Below are 26,908 nucleotides of genomic sequence, written 5' to 3'. Positions count from 1 at the left end.
TGCCACTGTTGTTTTTGTTAACTAAAACTACAATTTTCGGTAACTGAAGTAAAATTGAAATTAAATAAAATTAGGAAGAAAAACGAACTTTAAAAACTTAAATGAAAATGAAAAATGTTGTCTTGATGAGTAACTGAAATAAAAAAAAAAGTTTAATTTAAAAAACTACAACTGAATAAATAAAAATAAATGAAAACATATATTTTTTAATAATTATAAAAATTAAATAATTAATAAATTGATTTTATATACATATAAATATATATATAAAAAAACAATAACAAATGACCAAAGCACATAAAATAATTAAAAGCCCAAAAATGTAAAAGATTAAAAATAAAAAGATAAATAAAATCTATAACAGTACATAAATAATACTAAAATAATAATCAATGCTAAAAATTAACAGCACTCGCGTTTTATAGACGTAGGCGATTAAATGATAACTATTGTAATTTTGGGTTATATCTGTTCATGGATCTGTGTTTCTATAGTTTCAGGTAACTGTGTGTGTTAAAATGAACTGACCTTGGCTTTTCTCAGTTTCTGACATCTAAAATAAAAAAGAGGAAAATGATGCTAATGTTGTATAATAATAGTGCATAACAGTGGAAGACAGATGGTACAAAATTATAAAAATGAGTCTTCTATTTAAATAAACAAATATTTAATACATAGAAGTATTTTACCACTTTAGCCTTTGTTTCATCATTGGCAAATGGATCCTGAAAGAGAAACATAAAGTCAACATGAAATGATGAAACCCATTTTACTTTCATAATGTCAAGATGAAAAAGATAAAATATAAGACAGAAATCCATAGGGACAAGAAAAATAAAAGGAAAGTCATTTCAGTGGAGAAGCAAGTCATTACTTTTTGATCAAAGATTAGAAAGACTAATATTGTCTTCTTCTGAATAACATGCACTGATTAATTAGGCATAATATAATCAGCAGCCTGTGAATAATATCAATTTGGACTTTATGTTAACTTTAATCTATTTTTATATAACAGTCTCTTCAAGCTCCAGTCAGCTGAGCAAATGCATTTTAATTGTAACTCTAAACTTAAACTCATTGTAATGATCCCAGCGAGGATTGCACATTGCCACAGTTTTAACGAGAGATGCTACTGATGACTAACCAGAAGCTTCTCTTCTTTCTCCAACCACTTGTTGTCCTCCAGCATTTCCTGTTTCTGTCTCCTTAAAGTGTCCTGCATGCACTGCCTCTCCATCTCCCACAGCCGCTGAGCGTCCTCCTTACTGCTGGGCTCCCGGAAACCTTGTTCCTTCACACACACACACACACACACACACACACACACACACACACACACACACACACACACACACACACACACACACACACACGCTGATATGTACTGCAGGTGTTTGGCAGCTTTTGTTCATAAATATGCTAAGAGTAAGTACTCTTAAAATGTATGCATTTACACCTGACAATTTTAGTAAAGAAACTGGGCCAAAAGTTAGTGTTGTTATCTTTAATTAAAACTTAAAACTTATTAAACATTAGTTAACTGAAATAAAATGTAATATAGTAAAAATAAAAAAAAAAAAAAATCAATAAAGACTATTATAGTAATTAAATAATATTAAAATTACACTGATCAACACACTAAAAAATAAAATTATTACAATTAATTTAAATCTTTAAAAAAATTTAAAGCTACATATACATATTTAATAAAAAAGCACACATAACTAAAGTATTCAACTAAAAAATTGAAATATAAAAATAAAAGCTCATTCAAAATATTAATAAAGACTATAGTAAATAAATAAACTGAAATAACACTGATCAATGCACCAAAGATCAAAAACAAAGCAAAATTACTCCAATTAATATAAAAGTAAACAGAAATATTTAATAACATAAAGTTACTAAACCTTCAACTTAAATTAAAATGAAAACTTACAAAAAAAAAGTATAATAAATGAAAGCTGCAAGCAGCATTGAAAGGGCCCTTGCATCCGGGGTGGCTTTAGGCAAACATCGAACAGTGGACAATATGCTTTTAAAGCGGTCAATATAAGAGGAATATGTCAAACGTCCAGCTACCAGCTGGTGGCTCTATAATTATAACTGAATAGCGATGTGTATTTTTCTTCAGGCCAGGATTTTTATCAAAAATATGAAGTTTAACACGGCAAAGGCCTTTAAGAGTAGACTGACCAAATTTAATGATGATGTCATTAAAGCTGCAGTAGGTACCTTTTGTAAAAAAATATTTTTTACATATTTGTTAAAACTGTGTCATTATGTCCTGACAGTAGAATATGAGACAGATAATCTGTGAAAAAATCAAGCTCCTCTGGCTCCTCCCAGTGTCCTATTGCCATTTGCAGAAATTAATCCGCTCCCATTAAGAAACAACCAATCAGAGCTGCGGTCCGTAACTTTGTTTGTGTTCAAAATGTAGAAAAATGTATATAATAAGCGAGTACATCATGAATCCATTTTCCAAACCGTGTTTTTGGCTTGTCCTGAATCACTAGGGTGCACCTATAATAAGTGTTTATATTCGGACTATTTTAGATTGCTTCGGGGATACCGCGGCGGAGTAACCCAGTACCTTTGTGATTCTTCATAGACATAAACAGAGAGAAGTAGTTCCGGCTACAATGTTCTTCCGCAAGACGCAAGCAGTTCTGTTTATTAACCGCTAGAGCGTCAAAAGTTACTGACTGCAGCTTTAAATCTCTAGGAGGACTTCAACGAAAGGAAATGAACAAATTTGGTGTTGAACTTTAAATCTCTCGGGAAGTTCATTTAACACAACGCCTGAAAATGGCAAAATTGGCACAAAATGGACTTTGTACTGGCAGACTTTTTTGTAGGTATTGGTGTGTTACACGAGTCTACTGATTTTCATGCATGTATATAAAACAGCTCGAGGGGCACTTTATAGGTGGCACTTTTTTGAAGCTATTTTGCCACAACCACTTCTGAGACCCATATCATTTTTGCCACTTCTGTTGCGTGTGAAGTTTCATGAGTTTTCGAGCATCATTAGGCCTGAAGCTGATTGGTCGGTTCTTGTCACATGACCTGCGGTGCGCCTGCGGCATTCTGAAACGTTGAAATACTTTTATCTCGATGCGGTGTGACCACACCTGGACAAAATTAGAGAGTCTTCATTTGAAATAACGAACCTGAATGTGCAAAAGATGCGATATGTGAACGGCCCCTGACCTGTAGATCAACCACTAGTAAACTGTTGTACCTTGAATGCAATTTGATAAGAAATCTTTGCAAAATGCATTGATATAAAAGCTAATGTAGTAAATCAGAATGCCCCTCTCTCTGAATCACTGCAGGTAGCAAATCAAGGTTCATCGGTGCGTCTTATGTTATGGTAACATTCATAATTCATAATTCACGATTTCCTTTCTCAGCCATGAATAGTCTGCAAAGGAAGTGGCTGAAATTCATTCATTGCGAAAGTCTTTTTTCGTCTGTCCACAAGCAGTTGCTGGTGGTTTTGACAGACTGTGATGTAAACGAATGGCTCTTGGCTACTTAAAAGAAAAAACACGAACCCTTCAATGTGCACCCACCCGAACTTCTTGTTTCAACAAGAAATACATCAACACAGGAAATAAAACTCATTAGGTGTTTTTCGACAGTGTTTAGTCTGTGAGTACAATGCATGTTTCATTTTTGGCATTTTAAAGACTTATTTCAAGTTGTTCGTTTGCTGAAAATTTACTCTCCTTTACCCAACCAAGATTAGGATGATTTTGTTTCTTCACCAGAACAGATTTGGAGGCATTCCATCACTTGCTCACCAATGCAGTGAATGGGTGCCGTCAGAATGAGAGTCCAAGCAGCTGATAAAAACATCACAATACTCCGCTCCAGTTCATCAGTTAACAGTTGTGTTTGTAAGAAACAAATCCATCATTTAGATGTTTTTAACTTTAACTGGTGTTTCCGGGCTGAATATGACTCTTCTATCCATAATATCCATAATATTGTCTCATCTGAATCAGGAGAGAAATCTGTTCACTGTTTAAATGCAAAATGTAAACAAATCTAAACAAATAAGTGAGAGGATTTTGACATGAGAGGACAATGGGAGATGGACTTTTTACTAGAGGAAGCATGGATTATTATAGATATTTTAGCCAAAAGTGACGGTTTAAAGATAAAACGCCTTAATAATGCATTTGTTTCTTACAAACATGCACCTTTTCACTTCACCAGATGTTAACTGATGGACTGCAGTGGTGTGGATAACTTGTGGATTATAGTGATGTTTTTATCATGTGTTTGGACTCTCATTCTGACGGCACCCATTTACTGCAAATGATCAACTGGTGAGCAAGTGATGTAATGCCTCGTTCCTCCAAACCTGGTCATCTCGGATGCCGTAAGGGTGAGTATACTGTCAGCAAATGTACATTTTTGGGTGAACCACTCCTTTAAACACACAGGAGCGTGTTTGCAGTACTGTAGGCAGGTGGCGCTCTTACCATACCACCACGGTGAGGGGACGGCGGCTGGGTCAGCGTGCAGCCGGACACGAGCACAGGGCAAGAGCTGGCGAACTAAAGCACAGAGACTCGGGCAGCTGGAAAGTTGGGCGTGCAAGCAAGAACACACAGACAAACACAGCTAAACCACATGTTAAAACATATTCACACAGTGACATGCATAACATGGCGGTTTTAAGCGCAAATGCAGAAAAGCAGGCAGAAACCACAGCTGCTGGAAATGGTGTGACTTGACCTAGATAGACGTGACCAACATAAAGCTGCTGTCTAGTTTATAGTTACGGTCTACCAATTTAAATGCATCACCCACTGAGTAAAACATACTACTTTAATTGTTTAGGATACATAATAATTTTTTTTAAATATCAACTTGGGAAATTTGATAAAAAAAGTTCTACTTATCACTACAAAGAAGCTGCGTTTTGTGCAATTAAAACAACTACAGAATGAATAGGAGGAAAAATCACCTGGAGATGTAGACGTGGATTGAGCGTACTAAAACCAGATGGTTTCACTCTTGATGGCTTTTCACAAAACAAGAATGAAGATGAACAGAAAAGGAGTGAGTATCATTCATAGTATGAGAATAACAGTGTGAGAAAAAAGACAAGTCACCTTCGGTGGAGCATCAGTAAACGGGGTTATACTTCTGGAGCGAGTTCTGGTTCGCAGCTCCTCCATCTCCACTTCTTTCTCCATATTATGAACATCACTGTGGGAAGCAAATAGAAAAATTTCATGTTACAGTTTGTATTGTTTTTATTGTTGTCTTTTATGTTTTTTGTATTCTTTAAAAAAATATTTTATATTTATATTTAGTTTTATTATATATTTAAAACAATTGTTATTTTTATGATTTACCTTTTTTAAATACTAATCTTTCCCAACAATGTCCACATACAGTGTTAGCCAGTGTGTATTTATTATTATTATTATTATTATTATTATTATTATTATTATTATGATGCTTATTTTATTTACAAATATTTTAGCAGTATTTACATCATTTATTGTTTTAAATATTTATTTTATAATTTTTTATATTTTCATATTTTTATATTATTTTTATTACATTTTGATTTTATTTTTCATATTCACCTTTCTCTCAAAATCCAATTACATTGTTAGTAAGTTTGCATTGTTATTTATTATTATTAATAATATTTATTTTTTATATATTTTATATTTATTTTTTTATTAAATTTACATTTTTATTTTATGTTAAATACTTTTATATTATTAATTTACATTATTTTTTAATTTATTTATTAAATCAATTACTTTATTTTTTTTTTAATGTTGGATTATTGTTTACATTTTACATTTTAAAGTTTTAAAGCTAATTATATAACTAAATATGTTATGTTTATATATTAAAGCTGCCGTAGGTAACTTTTGACGCTCTAGCGGTTAATAAACAGAACTGCTTGCGTCTTGCGGAAGAACATTGTAGCCGGAACTACTTCTCTCTGTTTATGTCTATGAAGAATCACAAAGGTACTGGGTTACTCCGCCGCGGTACCCTGAAGCAATCTAAAATAGTCCGAATATAAACACTTATTATAGGTGCACCCTAGTGATTCAGGACAAGCTAAAAACACGGTTTGGAAAATGGATTCATGATGTACTCGCTTATTATATACATTTTTCTACATTTTGAACACAAACAAAGTTACGGACCGCAGCTCTGATTGGTTGTTTCTTAATGGGAGCGGATGGCTTTCTGCAAATGGCAATAGCACCACTGGGAGGAGCCAGAGGAGCTTGATTTATTCACAGATTATCTGTCTCATATTCTACTGTCAGGACATAATAACAGGTTTAACAAATATGTAAAAAATATATTTTTACAAAAGTTACCTACACTGTAATGAATTGCTGTAAAAATTACAGCATTATTTCACAGCCGCGGACTGTTTTTTAATAATACAGCATATTGCTGTAAACTGCAATGCATTCTGGGGTCACGTGTAGGTCTGACTCAAATTTACAGAATTTTGCTGTAAATTTCAAATCTTCAGAGCCGCATCGTTAGGTCTTCAACGGTTGAGGAGATTAACTTTAAAGTCAAGAGGAGTGATTCACAACTGTGATAAGTGAATTCAGTTTTTTATATTTCTTGTTTGGTAGTTTATAGTATATGAATGCATCTACATTCGCGGATTATATTGGTAACCCCAGATTCAAGCATTATCCGTCCGCGGAGCGCGAGGCAGAATTGCGCGGGGTTTCAGTAGCGCTGTCAAGGTAGGATTTCACACATCCCCCGGCGCTATAGCGGTCATGGGCAGAAAATCTCTGGAATCCTTCGTTACGAATGACATGTTTCAGTGCTTATAGTTTATATTTACGGTAACTTCGTGTTTCGAAGTTCGTGTATAGTTAGCCTAATTTATTACCTTAGGGCGACCAAATACTTTTTCCTTGAAATGATTAAATATGCTATTTATAGATATGTGTCTATATTTATGTCGGCAGGCAAATCTTGTGTGTATTTTGGCACACGGTGCACAAAGGCACCTTATCAGTGCGGTGACACTTGAACAAATGAACTGATCATGCGCGACACTGACCAATAAACAAACGAGTTGTTTTATCGCGTCTATGACTTGAATCTTATAATCAGTTGTAGTGATGGGAAGTTTGGATAATTTTACCGAATTGGACTTTTGAGTCTCGTTCAGCAAAATGAACGAATCTTTTTTCGAGTCATTTCAAATGAACGAACAACCAGAAGGATCAGGAAGAAAAAAACAAAGTTCTTGCAGTCTGTTTCACATTAGGAGGCATTTTGCTGCATAATCGATCCACCACAAAACATATGCAACTATGGAAGCTCAACTTCCATTAAATGGACTGAAAACACTCAAGTAACGTTAAAGGTCTCAAAACGCTTGCTCTGCGCCAGTGGATACACACCATAGACAGTAAAAGAAATATGTGCATGTCACAGACTGTCTGGGCATGCACTTCCGCGTTTCAGAGATCCGCCTTTTACTTTCCGTCAACATTACATTAATAAACGTTTAGAAAATTGATTTTTGACATTTGTGAATCAATTAAGAATCGTCTGCTTATGCATCGCGATACATTTAAGAATCAAATTTTTATCCCACCCCTACTAAATATAGGATATAATGTAAATGTAAAAATCTGAAATACAAAAAAATTATAATAATAAATAAAATGGTATAGGTATTAATTACTATTAATATTGATTGTTTTAGGAGATGCTTTGACAAGTGGGCACTGGATGCTGAGTATTGAATGCAAGGTGGTGTGTAAGGGCACTCAGCCCAGTTTCCTGTCCGGCCTTGCCACTCTGTTTGCTGCTTATTACTTGTTTAATCTTGAGTACCAGGAGGAAGCAGTGTGTACCGTGGAGTTCATTCAAAGGTAATGGTTGAATTCTAACAACTTCAGAACCAGCATTTTATAGATAAGTTATATCAGAACATTCCTTTTAATAATGTTATGTTATAAGTGTTATTTCTGTTGAGGCCTTTAAAACAATGTGTATTTGACTCCCTATTTAACACCAGCAAGCTATTGAGTTAAATATGTTTTTTTTTTTTATTAGTGGACATCTCCTACTTTCTTGGAGGTCCTAAAACTGATCTTAATTACATATTGTCTCTTTCATGACCCTTTAGGTGCTTTGTGGGCATACATCCAGAGAGAGGATCCAAAACCAAGGGAAAAGTGCCATCGAAATAAAAACAGGACAAGTGATACAGAAGAAAATGTGTGGCAGTCAACCCACATGTTGCTACTCTTCTGTGCAAATTCCAATGGAATTTCTGAAATGTAAGGATACACACACACCAAGATTGCGTCTTCCTTTTATTGTCCTCTATCTGCCTTTGACTGTACCTCTCATCCCTCTGTCTCTCTCTGACTGTACCTCTCATCCCTGTATCTGTCACTAACTGTATCTGTCCTCCCCCTATTTGTTTCTGAAAGTATTATTATGTTTTGTAATATAACTAATGTATTGTCCTCTTTGCTCTTTTCAATATTTCTAGTCACACTTTGAATCCTGGGATGGAACTTCATCTGGAGCATAATTGTTATTTGGTTGATTTTTATCTGTTTGATGGAAAGTTTGTATGACTTCCGCGGCTCCTTCCGGTGAGTCATGCAGCACTTTTTTTTGTATGACTTGTTTGGCCATATTGGTCTATTCTTTAATGATGAAAGCTATCTGAAAATGTCTTTGTGGTTTTTAAAGGATTAGTTCACCCAAAAAATAAATAAAAATGAGTTAAAAATAATATACTTTTTATGTCATTTTTTCATGTAAATTTGAAAGTGATATATAACATTTTGACCTGTTTTTTTTAGATTTTAAAAATGTAATTTTTTTTTTTGGTGAATTAAGTTATGCATTATATAACACTTTATGCAGTTAAAGTTAAGTCAGCAATAGGGAAAATATATTGTATGCTATCATTTTACATACTTTAAATATAGCAAATACACATGTGCTTTTTTCAAAGAATTGCTATGCACAGTAAACTACTTGAATGTGTGCATTTGCTATTTAATTAATTGTTAAATGCCATATACAATGTATTAAAAATGCAGTATACAAAATATAAAAAACTTACTGTAAATTTTACAGTAAAATACTGGCAGCAGGGTTGCCAGCCAGTTACTGTAATTTAATTTACAGAATTTTACTGTAATTGAGAATACAGTACAAATCTGTAAATTAAATTACAGTACGACTACTGTAAAATTTAAAGTAACTGGCTGGCAACCCTGCTGCCAGTATTTTACTGTAAAATTTACAGTAATTTTTTAACAGTGTACTGCAGCTTTAAACATATGTATATCCAATATAACATTTTAATTGCAATTAATTGCAATTAATTGCTTGACTGCACTAGTTTTTAATGGTAAGTTTCTGATGAGTTGATGTGTACTGTTGATGTGTACTCTAAGTAATTTGCAGAAAATCCCAATAAGCTGTTTTAACAGCTGTTTTTTTAATAAAAGCTCTGTTTTGCTTTACGGTTAGTGCTCTGCTTTGAGCTCTGAAATGCATACTTATGACTCGTTTAATGGTTCAAACTGACAACCCTTTACATGTTTGATGACTAGGGCAGCAGTGATGTACCTCAGCTTGCACACGAGCTCTGCGAAGCTGGGTCTCTCGCCGGGGCTGTAGGCCCAGCAGCGGGTCATGAGGGAGTAGAGGGTCGGCGGGCACTGCTCAGGTTTGGGCAGACGGACCCCCTGCTCCAGCTGGTTTATCACATCCTTGTTCTCCAGCCAGAAGAACGGCTGCTGACCTCCACTCATGATCTCCCACATGCACACAGCTGAAAGGAGAAGCACAGGAAACCACCAAGAATCAGGAACCATAAACTTCTTAAGAAATTAATTGCAAAAAAGTCTCATGGCATTGTGAAAGATGTGGCTCTTCACAGGAACCGGCTTTGAATCAACCAGACTCAATCGATCATGAGTTGATCTGTTGTCCAATGTGGTCAGAACAGTGACTGAGCTTTGAAAAGACTGCATTGCACTTTGCAGAAATGACACATGTTTAAATGCATTGATCTCTCGTCACGCTTTCAAACTCACTAACCAAACATCCAGACATCACTTGCCGAGGTAAAGCGTCTGAAGTTGATGGACTCCGGCGCCATCCATTTGATAGGTAATCGACACACAGAGGCTTCAGAGAGAAAACAAACAGTGTCATGTGACCGCATTAGACATAAGAAAACAGAGTGACATATTAGCCGACAACTGTATGATACGTTTAAACAGACTAGTCAGCCTTAGTCATGCCTTTGTAATACTCCTCCTCTTCTATGTATCGGGACAAGCCGAAGTCTCCCAGCTTCACACAGTCTGCTTTGGCAACCAGAACGTTTCTCACAGCGATGTCCCTGATAGAAAAACACTGAACTGAATAACTTGATTATGCACCACTAAAATAGTTTCCTGTTCAACCACAGGCATGAGATACAGATGATTATCAAAAAGGAGAAGTGAAGACGCCAACAAGCAAATGCAAACGCAATTTATAATTCTGTGTCCTAAATTTAATATACAGAATGTGTGTGTATATTTTGGGTTCAATAAGATGATTAGTTTTTTTATTATTTATTATTTTATTTCTTTATAGGAATAGAAACACTAGAAATACAATGCAACATAAGCGGTTGTGCAGATGCCCCATATAAAGTGCCCCATATAATTTTCCCTATACCTATGACCTTGATTTTTTACCTTCTGCTATTTGCTACATTTTTACTCGTGTCTGACACTCTTCTGAAGCTGAGACAATGTAAGTGAAAAGTCAAGAGGAAGAGCTGTTTTTGAGCAGCCTTTCTATTTCTTCATACTTTTAGAGATACTGTATAACCAAACCAGACCAAATCCTTAAAATTTCAAACTAAATGGGTAATGATTAGTTATCGCATAAACTGTTGGTCAGAAGGTGAATTGATGTACCTGTGTACCATGTTAATGCCCTCTAGGTAAGCAAGAGCTTTACTGATCTGAAGACTGAACAGGATCAGTATGACAGAGGTTAATTTGTGCTTGTTCTCCATGAGGTAATTTCCTAGCTGAAGAAAAACAGAGAAACCAGGATAATAACCACAATAAAGTCTGATTAACAATCCTGCATAATGTACTAATATGAGTCGGATTTACCCCTTATTGTGACATAGACATACGTAGTGATTGTTGAAGGAAGAGGTTCATCTAAAAATAATAATTAGCTAATAATGTACTCACCTATCCAAGATGTAGATGAGTTTGTTTCTTAATCAGATTTGAAGAAATGTAGCATTGCATCACTTGGTCACCAATGGATGCTCTGCAGTGAATGGGTGCCGTCAGAATGAGAGTTCAAACAGCTGATAAAAACACCACAATAATCGACAAGCGGTGTAATCTAAAACATTGTAGTCCATTCTGACGGCACCCATTCACTGCAGAGGATCCATTGGTGAGCAAGAGATGCAATGCTACATTTCTCCAAATCTGATTAAGAAACAAACTCAGATACATCTGGGATTGCCTGAGGATGAGTCATTTAATAGACATTAAAAAAACTTAATTCTTGAGTAGTTTTATCTGAATTTCCTTGCTACCAATTTTCTTGGATTTGAACAAACAAATGAAAGAATCTCACCTCTCCATACTGGTAAAGCTCCATGACAATCCACACGGGATCTTCCTCGATAATTCCTACAAGTCTCACAATGTGTGGATGGTCCAGTTTCTTCATGATCACTGCATGAAAACAGTGATTTTGATCATTCTATTCAGGTATCTATCTGAATCTACGGGGGGAAGATGAATCATCTTACTAGCTTCACTCATGAACTTCTCCTTCACATCAGCGGAGCAGTCCTTGCATGTCTTTACAGCCACATTCACTCGCTCTCCTGTCTGGAAGAAGACACAAGATTCATCAGCTTGAATACGTTTCTAGTGATTTCTACTAAATCCTTGTGATCTGTTTTTGTTAATATTTGGGCCTGTAGGTGTGTGATTGAAGCACTAACCTTGCTTTTATAGATCCCATCATGCACCTCGCCAAAGAAACCTTCACCCAGTATCCGGCCGAGGACAATGTCGTTTCGTGAGATTCTGAATCTAGATGCTGGAAAACAAGTGTTTGAGATAAAAATGACCAATTAATCTGTCTCTTAAAATATTATTTGGTTCTTACTTGAAACTGGTGTATCTTCTGGTATTTCTGCATAAATATCTGAATCTGTGGGGGGAAAAACATAGTGAAATAACATTTAGGATGAACCTATCTTTTCAAAAAGAGAAAAAAAATATATATATATTAAAGGCAGTATTTTTGCAATATATATTATGATTTACGTACTTTTGCTTTCCTTGTCAGATCTGGTGTTTTCCATACTGTTTAACAATATAAGATCAGACAAGGTCAATAAGCATATTAGGATGATTTCTGAAGGATCATGTGACACTTAACACTGGAGTTATGGTGTTGAAATTTCAGCTATGATCACAGGAATAAATTACACCTTAAACACAGTAAATTAGAAGATTGCAACTTTAAATTGTATATATATATATATATATATATATATATATATATATATATATATATATATATATATATATATGCATGTATATATAGAAACATCAGTGCTCACCTGCTGGGTAAAGAAGGTAGAGAGATTCTAGATTCTCTGTCTGGTAAACATAAGCAGTTGTTTGTTATTAGTATGGTGGCGAACACTGTGTTTCTACACTAGTTATGGTCAAGCACTGATTAGGCAAAATCAAAAACTGTTTAGACAGAGGAAGTACTTGAACTGGTTTCATTAGTGGATAATTAATTGGATTAGTGGAATTTAAGATACATGATGATGTTGGTTTCATGTCCTAGTAATACAAAATAATAAAATCCACACACCTTTGGCCCGTACTATTAAAGTTGTCTCTTTTCCGTGCTCCAAACGACAGTAACCATCAATTAAATCTGCCATGTTCTCTGCGATGGCCAGAGAGGCTATGCTGATGGACAAAGGCTGAAAATGACAACAGGAAGATCAAATCTTTTTAACATGCATAATTATAATCTTCATGAGAAAAGGTAAACTAAACTGACGTTAATTAATCAAGCATTAACCTTGTGATGTGTGTGTGATTTGAACATTCAGTGAGTCACGTCATCAACTGCTGAATTCAAATCTCTCTGGTTACTAACATAATCTCAAGTGTTGTGTATGGGGAAAACTCCTATTTTACTCTGTACTGAAACCTGATTTGTTCACATTTGTGTAGCTGCACAAACCAATGGCGCTTTAGCCCACCAGAAAGGGTGGAGCCAACCTGTATATAAGCAGACTCGCAGCACCATTCATCAGATCATTCGACTGAAGCGGCAGTCATCACTTACAACTTACAGCATGGCAATTGACACAACACTGGACATTTTCGTCCAAAAATAACAAAAACCGACAACTTTATTCAGCGTTGTCTCTTCTCTTTCGTGTCTGTTGTGAGAGAGTTCACTGCAGTGTAGTGATATTCAGTTTGTGAACGAATCGCTCGATGTAAACGAATCTTCTTGAACCAGTTCACCAAATCGAACTGAATCGTTTGAAATGGTTTGCGTCTCTAATAAGCATTAATCCACAAATGATTTAAGCTGTTAACTTTTTTAATGTGGCTGACACTCCCTCTGAGTTCAAACAAACCAATATCCCGGAGTAATTCCTTTACTCAAACAGTACACTGACTGAACTGCTGTGAAGAGAGACCTGAAGATGAACACCGAGCCGAGCCAGATAACGAACAAACGATTGACTCGTCTTGAACTGGTTCAAGAAGATCCGGTTACATCGAGTGATTCGTTCACAAACCGGATATCAATACACTGCAGTGAACGTGCTCACAACAGATCCGGAAGAGAAGACAATACTGAATAAAGTCATAGTTTTTGTTATTTTTGGACCACAATGTATTTTCGATGCTTCAACAAATTCTAACTGACCCTCTGATGTCACATGGACTACTTTGAAGATGTTTTTATTACCTTTCTGGACATGGACAGTATACCATACACACAGTTTCAATGGAGGGACTGAGAGCTCTCGGACTAAATCTAAAAATATCTAGATAATAAACTGTAATCTCATAAATGACATAATTTTCCTTTTTGGGTGAACTATCGCTTTAACTTCACGTTGTGTGTATGGGTAACACATCCAATTGCAGATAGATGAGCAGATACAGGATCTACAGCTCTGCGAGCCCAGTCTCGGAGCACTACCAAGCTGGTAGCTGAGAGCTCTAATATAATCCCTTTTCCCAAGGAGAAGAGTGGGACATCAAACAGACAGAACATGCGCCTGCAAACCAGGCATGTCTAAGTTATAAAGTCTGGCAAATATGGATGGCGACGACCAGCTGGTGTCTGCACAGATCTCACCAATCGATAATCTGCTGGACCACGCCCAGGAGGAGGCCATCCCTCTTGTGGAATGGGCCCTCACACCCATAGGGCATTGCAAACCTTATGATGCATAAGCAAGGGCTATCACATCAACAATCCACAAAGAAAGTGTCTGCTTTGTTGCTGGTAGTCCTTTATGGTGGCCACCGAAGCAAACGAACAACTGCTCAGACTGCCTAAACAGACTAGAGCGCTCCGGGTAAAATCTTTGAAGCCTCACTGGGCAGAGCATGTTTGGACCCTGCTCACCATCCGTAACGGGGAGCACCAAACGGGAGATCACCTGAGCTCTGAATGGAACTTAGGAAAGTAACATGTCTTTTCCATGTCATGCCCAAACACAAGACACGAGGCAAGGCTGATCTACAATGCTTGCAAGTCCCCATTTGCTTAAACGATGCCAAGGAAAGGGGGAGGGCCCTTTTAAACGATAAGGGCTTCAAACTGGCCGAGCTGAGTGACTATAGAAAAGTCCCAAGATGGCACAATCTGAGGGCGAAGAGTATTATGCCTCGCTGTACCTTTCAGGACCTTAACAATCAGGTCATTCAGGTCATGCCGATTGAATGTCCAGCATTGAGAGAATGGTTCACTGCGATAGCTGGCACATTTACTTTGGGTGTGGAGGGGGTGCGCCCCTTATCCAGCTGCTCTTGCAAAAAGGTTAGCACGTAGGACACATCACATGATATCAGGTCCAAACTGCAGAACAACCATTTAAGGAAGACTGACCATTTTTGGCTGTAAAGCTGTTTTGTAGACAGCGCTCTCGCCTCCAAAAAGGTATTGCTTAATCTCACTGGGAGCATACATGAAGGCTCCACAGATCCAGCCGGGGATACCAAATCATGCCTTTTGCCTGTGAGAGAAGGAATCAGGGCGATCAGGGGAAATGTGTATAGGTGAGCACCGGGCAATCAGGGGATCTGAGCATCTCGCCGTATCGAGAAGTATGCTGGGCAGTGAGAGTTGTCTTCAACAAGAGGTCAACCTCTGCCCTGACCAAGATGTGGTGCCCTTTCAAGGCTGAAAGGAAGGTTTTCAGGGCTAAGGAAACTGCCAAAATGTCAAAATGCAGGCGTTGCGCCGGGGCTGACCAGGAGGGAAAAGGGAAGCATTTCGCCATATGGGAATGCTGTTGCAGAACAGGCTCAGATTTGCATTGGGGCCTGCGATGTATTCTGAGTTTTCGAAAACCTCTCTGCAAACCCGTCCACAGCGGGGTCGAACAGACTCTTCAGTGAGACCGGTAAAGGGTATTTTCTCAGGGTCCCTGATCTCAATGAGATTCAACCATAGGTGGCACACCAGCACCACCAAAACTAGAACTGTTGCTGTGCGCAGCTATTAGAAAGCCTTCTGGTGTTCTTGGCCAGACTCGTCCATGCTGCAGAGAAGCTTGACTAGAAACACCTGGAGAACCGCCATTGTATACAGCACCAACACTTGCTGCATCATCAGTGCCATTAATGGTGATAAGAGCTGCTGCTGTAGAGGGATTTACTCAGGCCAAGTAGGGGGCGCACCACGTCTTGGAGACTTACTTTAATGTCTTTTGGGAGGAGAGGATGAATTTACGTGTTGTAAATCCCACAGCACGGATTCAGCCAAAACTTAACATGGCGGTGCCCAACACCCGGTATGGATCAACTAACACTGTCATAATTAAGTATTTAGCAGACCAAATACATTTACTTGCACAGATAATTCATAAAAAAGTGAGTATGTTTATAAAAAATTAATTTAAAAAACTGAAAAACTAAATAAAAGCAATCCATGTGTCATACAGAGCTATTGTGGCTGTGTTGGGTCACATGACAAGCATGACGCCTCAACATGGAAACAATAAGGCTATCCACTTTTTTCCTCAACACGGAAGTAAGCCTATGGGTGAGACTTCCAGTTCATTAGCTGGTATAGGTAAATAACGAGGAGAATAACAATGTGCAGTAAACTGTAACACTGTTTGCAGTACAAACCAGTGAGTTCTTAATTAAGATAACAGATTAAAATAATATGATAGGACACAACAATTGTCAATATTAAGCAGCAAAACAAACTGTTTTGTACAGCTAACAATAGCTGGACGCAAATGAGACCGGAAGCTAGACCCATAGAATTGACAAATGGTGCGCCCCAATTTTTACGTCAGGAAAAAGGTGGATACATTCTAAAATAATGGTCGCCTAAAAAAACTCACCCTGTGGGCTCAGGTACAATATTTTAAACTGAAAGGGTTAATTTCAAGAAGATGTGTGGATCCATTTACCTGTTTAGCTCCTTCTATATCTATATGTAGCAGCGTCTTTCCGTCATTCTCAGGCGTGCATTTAATACTTCGAATTTGTGCAAATGTGGCTAGACAGACTGGCTGAAGAGGACATAGCAAGACAAAAAAAAAAACATGTTACTATACATGAGCATATAATAGGGTTATTATATTTAAGTATATATATACACACACATACAAATATAACTGGTTTCAGCTACACTGACAAAACTGGCTGTTGAAAACATTTTTTACTCATAAATAACTAGTAAATCTCACAATTAAATAAAAAAAGAGGCAATTACATTTTAAATGTGACATTTTGATGTGGAAAGATATTTTCTTGAAGATATTTCTTGTATTTTCATACAAAACATTCTTAGTTTACTGTAGCTTCATGTATTAAAATAACCAACACTAAACCTGGAATAAAATTTAAAAAACACTATACAGACATATTAAAAACACTGAAAAAAGAAATCAAAACTAACAATAAGATTCAAATTAAAATGAAAACAGAATATATAAGAATAAATATTAAAGGGGTCATACAATGCAATTTAAATTTTCCTTTCTCTTTGGAGTGTTACAAGATCTTGGTGCATAAAGAAGATCTGTAAAGTTGCAAAGACTAAAGTCTCAAATCCAAATAAATATTCTTTATGAAAGTTAAGACTCTTTCACGCCCCCCTAAAACGGCACATTCAAACAAGCCCCCACATATATCTACATCACTGTGTGGAAATACTTGTGTAATGCCACCAAAATGTTCAGGTAAAGAAAGAAGTCGTGGTTTCAGTCAGGGACATCGTTAGGCCTATTTTAGGGGGGCTGGAGCCACCCCAAAATGTTCCTAAGCCCCCCCCTAAATGATAAGAACAACAGTCAACAACAATTCGATTTATCAATAACCGTATCCTCATTCATATTTAGATGCAACAAATGATATATATCCAGGTACAAAAAATAGCCGAAAAGTCGGAAACTGGACAGAAGTACAAAGAGTCATTGTGCTATTTAAGATGATGCACCGCATCGTCACGTTGCATTGGTGTGAACTGACAGCTTTAAGAGCACTGCAAATAACTGGAGGTACTGTTCAGCGAGCGCAGAGAGGAGCAGCACTTTCAGCTAAAAAAAAAGACCGCGTTTCAGTCATTATAATATTCATTCCGTCGTCTGACACCAGAAACATTCAAATATAGCAATAAAAACAGACCCACTTTATATTAAGTGGCCTTAACTACTATGTACTTACATTTTAATTAATAATTTAGTGCAATGAACTTATTGTGTACATACATGTTTTTACATTGTACTTATATTTAAAAAAAGACGACATGCAATCACAACTGTATTTAATTTCTGTAATTACATTTATAATTACACTGTTGACCCATACTTTACACCTTAACCCACCCTTAAACTTACCCATACCTCCAACCCTCTCCCTAACCTTACCCCTATCCCACCTCAATAGCAGCAAAAGTGTTTTACAATACAATGTGAACACATTAAGTACATTGTACTTATTTTTTTATGTAAGTACATAGTAGTTAAGGCCACCTAATATAAAAATGGGACCATAAAAACAGTTTTATTGAGAATTTGGCTGCATTAAAATGCAGTACGTGAGCACAGGGAGGCAAGACAATGCGACGCACTTACATTCTGAATATGCTAATTAGCGTATGACGTCATCTAGTGACATTTAACAACTTTTCAGGCGGCTGTAGCTACTTTCCATTGAAAGAAGTCGGCAACACCGATACACACGCCAATGGTGAAAGGAAGTTTGGTAAATGTCGTGATACAGAGTTAAAGTATTGTTTTGTTTTCTTCTAACATTAATCATTTGGCAGGTCTAGGCACTATGCATAGCCTAAACTAAATTATTGCATTATATTTATTATATATGACAGCTATATTCTGAGTCTAGGGCTGAGTCAATTATAATCGTGATTAATCACATCCAAAATAAAAGTTTGTATTTACATAATAAATGTGTGTGTACTCTCACTGTGTATAATATATATATATATATATATATATATATATATATATATATATATATATATATATATATATATATATATATATATATATATATATATATATATATATATATATATACACATACACACACACACACACCCTTGGATGTGAGTGCAAAGATCTTGCAAACGCAAGTTACAAACACCCTGGAGGCAAATACACAAAATAATGATCTTTAAAAACGCATCACAAGACCCCTTTAATTCTTAATATTAATAAAAACTATAATGTACTATAATGTATCTCAATAGTATTAGTATGCCAGTGATACTAAAATAAAACCGCTGCATGATTTCTCACCTACAACTATTGGCGGATACAACATTTTTCCATTGTGGTTAATTGACAAACAGAAGTGGTTATTGAGTGCTGCATTTTAGAGAATAGATCAAGCGGTGCACTTGTGTGAGGGGATCTTCTTACCACAGAGCTTTTGTCTGTACGCTGCCGAATGCCTTTGGGCCCGATGACCAGATCCACAGAGACGCTCCATCCTTGCTACAGGAGAATATACTGTTACACTGAGCAACAACTGCAGCTTTTACACAACAACTGCTACTTGATAAACATCTGTAGAACACACTTAAACCACATTCATATCAATGTCACACGTTAGATAACAAAATAGCACAGCAACATGCTATCAGTGCTGCAGAAAGATAACACAGGAAGGAATTTCCAGTAAAACACTTTGCAGAAGACGTTTGTTGGGTTTTATATGGTATAATGGAAAATAAACATTTAAAGAACTGAAAATGAAGATGAAAAGTACTGAAATTGGACTTCATAGTCACTGGAAAAGTTTTTTGCTGGATTGAATTGCTAATGACAGTTGCTTCAAAACTCTCTTTTAATGCAGTGACTTTCACATGATTGTATACATGCCCAAAGTGCCTAAAGACATTTTGGGACACTGTCCAACCACAACTAGTCCTCACACTTCTTCACAGAGTAAAGGACACACATCACTGAAGGAAGAGTTCACCCAAAATTACATTTGCTGAATGGGTGCTAAAAACATCACTATAATCCACACGATCCCAGTACATCAGTTTACATCTTATAAAGCAAAAACCTGCATGTTTAAGGAACAAATCTATTTTTTATTATAGGACATTATAGAGACAGGAAGCCAAGTGGGAGAGAGAGAGGGGCGGGATTGGGAAAGCTCCTTGAACCAAAGAATCTACCCACATATAAACTGTTTTGATTTGTAAATGGTGATTGATCTGTGCAGATTTCTCTCCTGATTCAGAGGAGATTACTTTTTTGCTGAAAAAAGCATTTATGGATTTGTTTCTTGCAAACATGCAGCTTTTCATTTTATCAAATGTTAACTGATGTTCTGGAGTGGTGTGGATTATTGTGATGTTTTTATCAGCTGCTTGGACTCTCATTCTGACGGCACCCATTCACTGCAAAGGATCCACTGGTGAGCAAGTGAGTACATTTTCAGCAAAATTGTAATAGTTGGTTCAACTATTGCTTTAACATGGCTGTAACTTAAAAACAAGTTGATGAGATCTTACCACCAGCTCACAAGAAAAAACCTCTTCATCAAAACTGGAAAAGATAGATAATGTCTCAAAGAACTTGATGATGCACTGCTCCTCCTTCAGAAACGCATACTGCTGGAAGGTTTGCTGGATCAGTTTCCGCAGATGCTTTGGCTGTTTCATACCAGACACATATGAACAATATTTCATCGTTAGTTATCATAAATTGCAAAAGCTGTCAGTGTGTATTGGATTGCTATGCCGCTTTATTCTCAAAGAGGTCAAGAAAATGTTTTCACCTTCATACTGTCGATTAATTCTTGAGGAAAGAACAAATCCAGACCAACTTCTTTCCTGAAAGGAGCAGAAATGCCATTGATGATGCCTTGTGTATATTCTTGAGTAAATATATCTAAAGCACGATACAAACTACTTACTCCAGAAGATCGAAGTTAGATTTTTTCTCCAGGCCGCTGGCATTCATGTCTTTATAAAACCTCCTGTCATTAAAGAAAAAATGAAAGGCATGTAATTAGAACATAATTTTTTAAAGCATTCTATATATTGTGTACATACATATTATGTTGACTTTTACTATCACTTTGTTTTAATTTTATCTTCTTTTACTATCATTATAAATTAGGTTTCCTTTTAAAGAAATTTAAGATGCATTTGAGTTCAATTTTCCGACAGACTTTGAGAAATTTTGCATTGCTCACCAATGGATCCTCTGCAGTGAATGGATGCCGTCGGAATGAGAGTCCCAACAAAAATCACAATAATCCACAAGTAATCTACACAGCTCCAATCCATCAGTTACCATCGTGTGAAGCCAAAAGTTAAGTGTTTGTAAGAAAAAGTATAAATGAAGATATTTTTAACTTGTGTATTATAGTGATGTTTTTATCACATGTTTGGACTCTTATTCTGACGGCACCCATTCACTGCAGAAAGATCCACTGGTGAGCAAGTGATGGAATGCTACATTAATCCACAAATCTGTTGTGATAAAGAAATAAACTCATCTACATCTTAGATGGTCTTAAGTACATTTTCAGTACATTTTTATTTTTAGGTGAATAATGGCATTTTAACTTCATGTGAAGTACTTGGTGCTTACTGTAATGCCTTTTTATTATAAAGCAACTTGAGCTGCATTTCTTGCAAGGTGTTATACAAACAAATGTTATTATTATAATCAGTTCATCTGTATAAATATACCTAATCTCCAGACAGCCCAACTGCAGCGCCATCCCTTCACTTACTCTTCTCGCGCTGTGCTGCATATAGTCACTTCGAACCTGCGTAATGATAATAATAACACACCTTCATTCGCCTTTGCAAACCACCATTAACACTTCAGTGCTACATCAAACATCCACAACGCCTCATTGCACATGGCGTGACTCACTTTTCTGTGCCGTTTCAGGATACAGAGTGCTTAATGTGAAGAAACACTCCCTGTGTGACAGGTACTGACCTGCTGGTAGAAGTAGAGCATTGTAGTTTTGTCATCCTTTAACTTCTCCAGGAAATTAGGAGGAATGTAACGGATCCTCAAGTCATATCTGATCATGACAGCAGAACAAAAACAGGATTAGGAACCTATACAAAAACTGTAAAAAAAAACCCATGAACTAAAGGGCAAAATATAGTTTAAATGTGATATCATTAAAATGAAAATGAATAGTTAACGGTAGCCTTATTTATTTTTATTTTTTTTGATGGGTGTCGACAACTTTTAAGTTACAAACACTGTTCAAAATATCTTCTTTTGATCACAACAAAATATAGACACTCATAAAGGTTTAGAAAAAAACTTCAGAGTAAGTAAATGATGACAGAATTTAAATTTGGGGGTGATTTATCCCTTTAAATATCAATTTCAAATAGAAAATATATATTATTTTTACATTCAAGTATATTACAAAATGCATTTTTTAGTATATTTTAGACAATATACACTGTCACTGCCTTAGGATGCAGTTTCCTCATCCAAATTAAGATGCACAACTGTTTTTAACTGTCTTTGAGCAGCAAATCAGCTATGAGAATGATTTCTGAAGGATCATGTGACACTGAAGACTGGAATAATGAAGCTGAAAATACAGCTTTGATCACAGCAATAAATTCCATTTTAGAATATTTGCAAATATAAATAGAAAATTAAAATTGCAATAACATTTTGCAATTTTACTGTATTTTTAATTCAATAAATAGAGCCTTAGTGAGCAGAAGAGACTTTTTTCAAAAATACTTTTGAACAGTTGTGTTTATATATTTAGACTGAAAATATACTAAAAATGGCCTAAACTTAGATCAAATAAGAGCATAATGAAAATATATTACTGCAAATATGGATTAAAATTAGCAATACATTTAAAAATATATAGCTTTGCCATGTGACACACACACACCTCCACTCCGCCTCGACGTGCTGCTGTTCATATTTCTGCTCCACCTCTGCTACGGTGAGGTTGGGGTGCAGCCAGTGAACCTCGTCTGATTTGAGGTGTTTCAGCAGCAGACCGTAGCATTCTGAGAACTTGATGTTAGGACCGAGTCGCCCACTGTCCAGGATGGACTGAATAATTCTCTGCAAAATGAAATCATCCTTCAAATCACGCATTTATACATTTGTGCATTTATTTCACCCCAAAAAGAAATAAGAAATGATGTTTAAGACTATATGTTTTAAGCTTTTTTGCATTACTTTAATTTTACCCATCATTGTCATGAAAGGAATGTCTTACTAATGAAAGAAAGACCTGGTTTTATTTAACATTCATTATGAAATCAATACAAAAAAACCTAACTCAAAGTAATCTTTCATTATAACAACAGGAAGTTATGCTGATGGGCATGATAATGTGCTTCGTATTGCAGTCATGATTAATGTGTGAAAATGCACGTTCTTCTTCTCACCCTGATATTCCAGGAACTTTCACATTTAACCAGTTTGAAGGTTTTGCCCAGGTTGGCGCTGTTGCTGATGAAGCACACTTTGAGGATTTTCACCGGCCCCGTGCATTTATTCTCCACGGCACTGTTGTGTGCATGCGGTGGACTGGGAGGAGGAGGTTTCCATGATAAAGTACTGGTGTCACCTGACATCTCTACATAGGCTTTCTGTCATGAGATGGATCTCCTCAACTGATTATTAGCTGTGTGGTGAGATGGAGGAGAAATAATACATTCAAGTTCACGCAGGTATGTTACGCAGCCAAAAGAAATCAATGAATGATTCAATAATAAACTATGAGAACATGAAAACTTTGAATTCCAGGGATGAATCATTTCCTGATGTGTGTCCCTGAACCACAAAACCAATAATAAGGGTCCATTTTGCTGAACAAATAAGCTTTCCATAGATGTAAGGCTTGTTATGACAGGAAAATATTTGGCAGAGATATAACTATTTGAAAATATGGAATCTGAGGGTGCAATAAATAAATAAATAAATAAATACTAAGAAAATCGCCTTTAAAGTTGTCCAAATTAAGTTCTTATCAATGCATATTACTTATTTAAAATTAGGTTTTGATATTTACAGTAGGAAATTTACTAAATATCTTCAAGGAACATGATCTCTACTTAATACCCTAATGATTTTGGGACTAAAAGAAAAATCATATTTGAACCATACAATGTTTAGCTTTTTTTGGGGGGGGGGCTATTGCTACAGATGTATCCCAGCGACTTAAATATATGATAATCAAAGTCAGAAAAAATGATCTGGTAATTTTAAACTGGGAAATAATAAAGAACAAAGAAATGTTATAAAGTAAAACAAAAAAATGATTTGATGCTCAGCAGACTAACATACAATGAAAAATATAATAATAATAATAATAATAATAATGTGGGATTTTATTATTATTATCCTTATTAGACAGTGCTTGGCATTAAAATACAAATACTGTTGCTTTAAAACTGTTAAAAAATATATGAAAAATCATTAATATTATTATTAATATGAAAAATCATTAATATTATTATTATTCTTGTTGTCATCATTAATAATTATTAGAATTATATAAATCCTAGCACTGCCTGAAAGTAAGCTTGTCTTAAAAAAAAAGCTTAAAACAAATAACAGTAAATGAATTAGTATTAATAACAACAACCTGAATTCCATTATTATTATTAGAGTCTGTTGATCAAAACAAATAAAATAAAAAATAATCCTTAAAAAGATTATAATTATATACATTTATCAGACTGTACGCATAACTGTCTGGAGAACCACTTCAATGTAGCTTTATTCAGTACATTCAGAGCTTACATAGTACAATTCATAACAATAATAATAATAATACAATAGCATTCGGTCACATTTCATACATAAATTCTAATATTACAGACAGCAGTAGTAAAAGCACATGACATTCATGACCAAACACACTGTATTTAACAAGTCAGCACACAAGAAACTAATGCAACATCCTACCTGAACATGCTCCATGACTGATGTGTGAACCACTTTACTCCTGTATTACCGTATGATCTGTGTGTCACAGGACAGTCATCATGACAGGCTAAAATAATGACGAGATTCACAGAAATGTTGTCATGCACAAGCAATGGCCTTTTTCAATATCTCCAAGAAAATAGGAAGTGAAATGTAGCTTGGTTAAGCTTCGCTAAGAGAATTCAACTAGGAAACGTTGCCTATACTAAACATTGACTATCAACTACTATATGTATCTTAAATGCATCGAAACTATCTACCACAACTTTGGTTTCCTGTCATGTGGTAGCAGGTTCAGAGATGTTAAAGAATGTGTTGGAAATAGTGAAGGTGTTAAACATTCGCATTTTGCCATGATAAAAAAATGCTTTGAAGAGGAAATAAGTATTGCTGAAGTTTACTTAACTTCTTAATCAAATAAAATGGCAAAATATTTACCATGTTTTTATGGCATCAGCTCAAATTCATGAATCATGATGACAAAGATCATCCCACAACATACATATAAACCCACATCACGTAATATCAGACGATGCCTCACATTTTTGACTCTTTCTGCCAACAATGCCATTAAAATAGAGTCAACTGAAAATGGAAACATCTAATGATATTTGCAACACATCAGCATCTACTGAACTTCCTTTTTAATGCTACACTGTGACTGCAAGGTTTGAAATGTTCAGACTTGCTAACTGAAATAAGAAAATGTAAATGTGTCACAGACCTGAGCATGAGCTGGTGTTCAGTGCAGATTTCTTTCGCTCTCACTCCTTCTCGTCTGGTGTTTGTTTAATTCATACGAATCCAAACTGACAGTGTGAGCTGAAGTCCTGACATAAGTGTTTTGGACACACCCCACACATGTCACTGACTTCCTCAAACTTCACACCACTTCATCAGAGCCGCTGCTGCAAACGCACGCACACAGATCAGAGAAACTTAATTACAAACACTATTTGTGAGGTCCTCCTCCTTTCTTATGAATGTCCTTGGAAATTGGTTTTCTACTATATTTAGGGCCCGAGCACCGAGGTGCGAGGACCCTCTTGTATCTGCTTTGTTTTTTATTAGGGCCCGAGCACCGATGGTGTGAGGACCCTCTTGGAATTGCTCCGTTTATTATTATTATTATTAGGGCCCGAGCACCGATGGTGTGAGGACCCTCTTGGAATTGCTCCGTTTATTATTATTAGGGCCCGAGCACCGATGGTGTGAGGACCCTCTTGTTTCTGTGTTGTTTATTATTATTATTATTATTATTATTTTTCTGAAACTTTTTCGAAAAGTCATGAAACTTGGCACACACGTCAGAGCTGGAAAAATATTAGGTATGCAATGGTTTGCTAAGGTGGGTGTGGCAAAATGGCTCGACAGCGCCACCTATACATTTTCAACGAAGTGCATCTTGAGCTACGTTTCACGTTCTTGTATGAAAATCGGTACACACATGTAACACACCAATATCTACAAAAAAGTCTCTTGGTACGAAATCCAAATCCCAACAGGAAGTCAGTTATTATTTTTTTTCTCATCCGAAATTTTGTCATTTTTGCCATTTCCGGGGGTTGTACTTTAACGAACTCCTCCTAGAGATTTATTCAGATCAACACCAAAGTTTGTCAGTGTAATCTAAAGGCCTTTGCGATGTTAAATTGCGAAGATCTAGAGTTTTCGTTTGAGGGCGTGTCTGTGGCGGCTTGGCGAATTTCGATGTTTCGCCATGAAAAATGAAGTTGCTATAACTTAGACATAAAATGTCCAATCTGCACCAAACTTCACATGTTTGATAAGACTCCTGACCTGAACAGATCAACATTCCCAAATTTAGTTATAGTCATAGCGCCACCTGCTGGCAACAGGAAGTGAATGCCTTACGCTGCAATGAACTACTCCTAGAAATCTAATAAAATCTAAATTGTGTTATGGTCAGTTTAATCTAAAGGCCTTTGCGATAGTGAATTGTGATTATCTTGAGTTTTCGATAAAGGGTGTGTCCTTGGCGACGTGACAAAGTTTGATATCTCGCCATGGGAATAAAATTTGTAACTCAGGCATAAAATGTCTGATCTTCCCCAAACTTCACATGTGTGATAAGAGTCCTGGCCTGAACACAACTGAAGGCCAATA

At 36.1% G+C, this 26,908-nt stretch overlaps 1 protein-coding gene across 2 annotated transcripts in view; it reads right to left on the bottom strand.

Moving 5' to 3' along the window:
• LOC113097198 (protein-tyrosine kinase 2-beta-like) overlaps positions 1–25,629 on the bottom strand; it is a 29,543-nt gene extending 3,914 nt beyond the window's left edge. The window contains exons 1-27 of one of the 2 annotated variants that reach the window (XM_026262419.1): positions 25,506–25,629; positions 24,761–24,848; positions 23,236–23,474; positions 22,728–22,906; positions 21,791–21,878; positions 21,532–21,611; positions 20,748–20,810; positions 20,610–20,664; positions 20,344–20,484; positions 19,238–19,312; positions 16,760–16,861; positions 12,946–13,060; positions 12,683–12,722; positions 12,388–12,422; positions 12,223–12,267; positions 12,056–12,153; positions 11,858–11,939; positions 11,680–11,780; positions 10,992–11,107; positions 10,323–10,423; positions 10,117–10,206; positions 9,643–9,847; positions 5,136–5,232; positions 4,988–5,044; positions 1,145–1,291; positions 690–725; positions 529–553 (exon numbers count right to left, since the gene is read on the bottom strand). In XM_026262419.1, coding sequence (XP_026118204.1) covers positions 529–553; positions 690–725; positions 1,145–1,291; positions 4,988–5,044; positions 5,136–5,232; positions 9,643–9,847; positions 10,117–10,206; positions 10,323–10,423; positions 10,992–11,107; positions 11,680–11,780; positions 11,858–11,939; positions 12,056–12,153; positions 12,223–12,267; positions 12,388–12,422; positions 12,683–12,722; positions 12,946–13,060; positions 16,760–16,861; positions 19,238–19,312; positions 20,344–20,484; positions 20,610–20,664; positions 20,748–20,810; positions 21,532–21,611; positions 21,791–21,878; positions 22,728–22,906; positions 23,236–23,424 — 2,362 coding nt within the window. In that variant the 5' untranslated portion in view covers positions 23,425–23,474; positions 24,761–24,848; positions 25,506–25,629. The remainder of the gene's footprint in view (positions 1–528; positions 554–689; positions 726–1,144; positions 1,292–4,987; positions 5,045–5,135; positions 5,233–9,642; positions 9,848–10,116; positions 10,207–10,322; positions 10,424–10,991; positions 11,108–11,679; positions 11,781–11,857; positions 11,940–12,055; positions 12,154–12,222; positions 12,268–12,387; positions 12,423–12,682; positions 12,723–12,945; positions 13,061–16,759; positions 16,862–19,237; positions 19,313–20,343; positions 20,485–20,609; positions 20,665–20,747; positions 20,811–21,531; positions 21,612–21,790; positions 21,879–22,727; positions 22,907–23,235; positions 23,475–24,760; positions 24,849–25,505) is intronic. The other variant, XM_026262418.1, reaches the window with a different exon arrangement.
• Positions 25,630–26,908: the final 1,279 nt, after the last annotated feature.

This window comes from Carassius auratus, unplaced genomic scaffold (assembly GCF_003368295.1).
Source record: "Carassius auratus strain Wakin unplaced genomic scaffold, ASM336829v1 scaf_tig00216139, whole genome shotgun sequence".
Classification (NCBI taxonomy): Eukaryota; Metazoa; Chordata; class Actinopteri; order Cypriniformes; family Cyprinidae; genus Carassius; species Carassius auratus.
This window is presented reverse-complemented; position numbering and strand designations above follow the sequence as displayed.